Below are 4,692 nucleotides of genomic sequence, written 5' to 3'. Positions count from 1 at the left end.
AGGGTCTCTGGGGTTTAAAGCCGCTAGACTAGGTACCCACATGCTTCTCACAGCCCACCTCCCCATAAGTGGTGGAGCACCCTCATAGAAGCAGGGGTGGGATAGGGGATTTGTGGAGAGTAAACCAGGGAGGTGGGATAACATTTGAAATGCAAATAAATAAAATAACCAATAAAACTTTTTTTAAAGGATATAATCTCAGAGTAGTTTTGATTTACATTTCCCTGATGACAAGGACTTTGAACATTTTAAGTGCTTCTCAGACATTCATGATTCATTTGTTGAGAATTCTCTGTTTAGCTGTGTACCCATTTTTAGTTTGGTTACTTGGGTTGTGATTAACAAGCTTCTTGCATTCTTTATATATTTTGGATATTACCCTCTGTCAGATGCAGGGTTAGTGAAGATCTCTATAGGCTTATTGTTGTATCGAGACTGTACTTTGCCTTAACAGAAACTTTTCAGTTTCATGAGGCTCCATTTGTCAGTTGTTGACCTTAGAGCCTAAGCCATTGATGTTTTGTACAGGAAAGTTTTTCTTGTACCAATAAGTTCAAGGATATACTCTACTTTTTACTCTATTAGTTTTAGTGTATCCTGTTTTATGTTGAGGACTTTGATCCCCTAGAACTTGAGTTTTGTGAAGAATGATAAATATGGGTCTATTTGTATTTTCTGAGGTCTTCTCTGATTTCTTGCTTAAAAGATGAAGTTATTTCATGCATGTTTTTCACTTATTTGGTTAGAGTTACCTCAAGATATTGTATATTATTTGTGGCTCTTGTGAAGTGAGTTGTTTCTGTAATTTCTTTCTTGGTCTGTTTATCATTTGTATAAATGAAGGCTAATGATTTATTTGAGTTAATTTTATTTCTGGCCACTTTGCTGAAGTTGTTTATCATCTGTAGAAGTTCTCTGGTAGAATTTTGTGGTCACTTATGTATACTATCATATCATCTGCAAATAGTGATACCTTTAGCTATTCTTTGCCAATTTGTATCCTCTTGATGTCTTTTTGTTGCCACATTGTTCTAGCTAGCACTTTGAGTACTATATTGAATAGACGCGAAAGTGGGCATTCTTGTCTTGTCCCCAATTTTAGTGAGATTGCTTCAAGTATCTTTACATTTAATTTGATATTGGCTGTTGGTTTGCAGTAAATTGCTTTTATTATATTTAGGTATGGGTCTTGAATTTCTGATCTCTCCAATAATTTAACATGAAGGGTTGTTGTATTCTGTCAAATGGTATTTGTCATCTAATGAGATGATCATGTGATTTTTTTCTTTAAGTTTCTTTATATTGTGAATTATGTTAATGGATTTTTGTATTCTGAACCAACCTGGCATTCCTGGGATGAAGGCTACCTGATCATGGTTAATGATGGTTTTGATGTGTTCTTGGATTTGGTTTGCAAGAGTTTTATTGAGTATTTTTGCAACAATATTCAGAAGTGAGATTGGTCTGAAGTTGTCTTTTTTGTTGGGTTTGTTAGGTTTAGGTATTAGAGTAATTTTGGCCTCATAGAATGAATTAGGTAGTGTTCCTTCTGTTTCTATTTTATGGAATACTTTGAGGAACAATTATATTAGGTTTTCTTGGAAGGTCTGGTAGAATTTTGCATTAAATCCATCTGTCCCTGGGCTTTTTTTGGTAGGGGAATTTTTAATGACTTTTATTTCTTTATGGGATATTGGCTTGTTTAGATAGTTTACCTACTCTTGATTTAACTTTGGTATGTGGTATCTGTCTAGAAAATCGTCCATTTCATCTAGATTTTTCAGTTTTGTTGAGTATTTATTTTGGGTTTTTGGTTGTTTTGTTTTTGTTTGTTTTGTGGAAATAGTTTGGAGAGAGCAAGAACATGAATCATGAAGTTTGGTGGGTAGTGACATAGAAACTATTTGGAAAAGCATGTGGGAGAAGGAAGAATCAGTTCAAAATCTGAAAAAAATTAATAATTTTTTTAAAAATTAAAATAGATTTACAATATTTCATCTAGAATTAAACAAAACACTGTGAAAAGCAGGTAGTAAATTCCTATAATCTCAGTACTTGTGAGCCTATGGGAGACGAATCCTGAATGTCAGAGATTAATAAACCTAATGGCTTAAATCTCATTAAGTGATAGAAAATCTTAGGAAGAGCAACCCAGAAAACACCCAAGAGAATTATTTAATTTACTATATCTTAGACCAGTATTTCCAAAGGAGTCTTTCTGAAACTATCCACAGAGAAAAGCAGAGAAGAGGTCATGGGATGAGAAGACAAAGTAGCTTTTTCAAAGATAAGGTCCTGGCTTACAACAGAACCCAGAGACATTCAGGTAAGTCAGCACAGGGCTTGGATATCTCTTCTAATTTCTGGTTATTCTATTCATATTTTGCTTTTTCCTATAGTGGGAAACATTGGTAAAGAAAACTGAGTATTCAGATCAAAGAGCTGCCTGAAAAGTAGCAAAAAGCTAGTGGGGCCCCTTTGATGCCACAAGTAATAAGAAACATTTTCTACAACTCCCTTTCATACCTAATAATAGGGAAACCATCGTCTTACTTCATAGGAAACTACTGAAAACATATAAGCTGCCTGGCTGCAACCACTTCCACCTCCAGAGCACACTTGTGGATGAGAGGAAGGAATACAACTGCCCTGACACCTGATATTGCACAGACCCCTGAAACATTGCAGCAAGTTAACAAAACAAACCAATTAACTACTGTCAAGGAAAACTACATCCAATCTCAACTGTAGGGAAGATATTCACTCTTTAAGCATCCCAAGGGAAGTTGAGGTGGTTAGGCAGCAAGATTTCTTAAAACCTGATTAAGGATATGTCTCTCTTTTAATAAAATGCATAGCCAGACCCTGGAAACATTGAGCCAGGAAAAAAAGAATTCAAAGAAAATCTTAAGTCAAAAACTACAGAATCAGATTTCTTGATCTCCTTTTCCTTCTTGCCTATTTTTATTTTTTTAAATATTAACCAGGATAGAAGGCTTTGAGAGTCTGAGGAGGGGCAAGTCTAATAAATTATAGACATATATGAAATTGTTGAAAGAACAAAATTTACTAAAAAATAAAAGTATTATTTAATACTAAATCATGGAAAATAGAATCAACTGAGTGATAGAGATTCTGAATTATAATCTAGATCTGGGTACGTCCTTTCTTGTAGAAATCTCAACATAGGTCTTTAGACCTTGTAGATGTTGCTAACATCGAATAACACTGAAACCTACCAAAAATCAAACAATGCAAAGAGATATTAGTTGAATATTTTCATACGATTTAAGGGTTAAGTTACTAATGGCTGACAGAGGGGACAGTGAAACCAAATGAAATGCTAATATACATGTGTCAAGCTGAATGACTTCTACAAGCTGAGTTATGAACACATAATTGAAAACATAGATCCTGAAAAATCAAAATATGAAAAAAGACAATACCAATGTTTCTTTGAAATCAGTTTAGAGTTTCATATTCAATGTTTTCTTTTTCAGAAACTAACTAAACTATTTAGGGCCATTTTCTAAACATTATACTATAATGACACATTAGTATATTTTTTTGACCTTAAGAAAGACCTTAAACTTTCTGGAAAGATGTTCCAGATTTAGTATCCTGGGTAGTACTTTGTGAGGTGATTTCTTAATGTTTATACAACCTATTCTGCATATAGATAAATCTTTATGGTGATCCAACTAAGAAAGAGACAGAACAATGACAGAGAGATGGTGAGACAGAGATAGAGAGGTGTAAATCAAGACGTAAAGCTATTTGGAAAGATTCCATGTTGTTAGGGGTCATGCTGGGTAGCATAAGGGGCTATTGACATGACTATTGGCAAATTGAGTTGATATGAGCAAAACCTAACTAACCATATGTTTTGTAGGCAACTAAGAAGACCACACAGAATGGAAGTCTGCAACTCTACCTTAGGAAGTGGCTTTATCTTGGTGGGGATTCTAGATGATAGCAGTTTTCCAGAACTTCTCTGTGCCATTATCACAGCCCTGTACTTTTTAGCCTTGACCAGTAATGGACTTCTGCTCCTGGTCATCACCATGGATGCCCGGCTCCACGTGCCCATGTATCTTCTGCTCTGGCAGCTCTCTCTCATGGATCTCCTCCAACCTTCAGTTATCATTCCCAAGGCCATATTAGATTTTCTTCTCAAAGACAACACTATCTCATTTGAGGGTTGTGCCCTACAGATGTTTCTGGCACTGACACTTGGTAGTGCAGAGGACCTCCTTCTGTCCTTTATGGCCTATGATAGGTATGTAGCCATCTGCCATCCTCTGAACTACACAATCCTAATGAGTCAGAAAGTCTGCTGTCTCATGATAGCCACCTCATGGATTCTTGCCTCTCTCAGTGCTCTAGGATATAGCATGTATACCATGCAATATCCTTTCTGTAAGTCCAGGGAGATCAGACACCTCTTCTGTGAGATCCCTCCTTTGCTGAAGCTGGCCTGTGGAGACACCTCCACATATGAACTCATGGTTTATTTGATGGGTGTGACCTTGCTCTTTCCAGCTCTTGCTGCCATCCTGACCTCTTACATACTAATTCTGTTCACTGTGCTCCACATGCCCTCTAATGAGGGCAGGAAGAAAGCACTTGTCACCTGCTCTTCCCATCTGACTGTTGTTGGGATGTGGTATGGGGGTGCTATTGTCATGTATA

The 4,692-nt window shown here is 36.3% G+C and overlaps 1 protein-coding gene across 1 annotated transcript in view; it reads left to right on the top strand.

The window, feature by feature from the left end:
- Window positions 1–2,228: 2,228 nt before the first annotated feature.
- The window catches only part of LOC117698790 (olfactory receptor 2AG1-like), a 3,074-nt gene continuing 610 nt past the window's right edge, over window positions 2,229–4,692 (top strand). The window contains exons 1-2 of the mRNA XM_034490426.2: window positions 2,229–2,326; window positions 3,893–4,692. The exon at window positions 3,893–4,692 is cut by the window's right edge and continues 610 nt beyond it. Coding sequence (XP_034346317.1) covers window positions 3,915–4,692 — 778 coding nt within the window. The 5' untranslated portion in view covers window positions 2,229–2,326; window positions 3,893–3,914. The remainder of the gene's footprint in view (window positions 2,327–3,892) is intronic.

The sequence above is a fragment of the Arvicanthis niloticus genome, chromosome 1 (assembly GCF_011762505.2).
Source record: "Arvicanthis niloticus isolate mArvNil1 chromosome 1, mArvNil1.pat.X, whole genome shotgun sequence".
NCBI classification, from domain to species: Eukaryota; Metazoa; Chordata; class Mammalia; order Rodentia; family Muridae; genus Arvicanthis; species Arvicanthis niloticus.
This window is presented reverse-complemented; position numbering and strand designations above follow the sequence as displayed.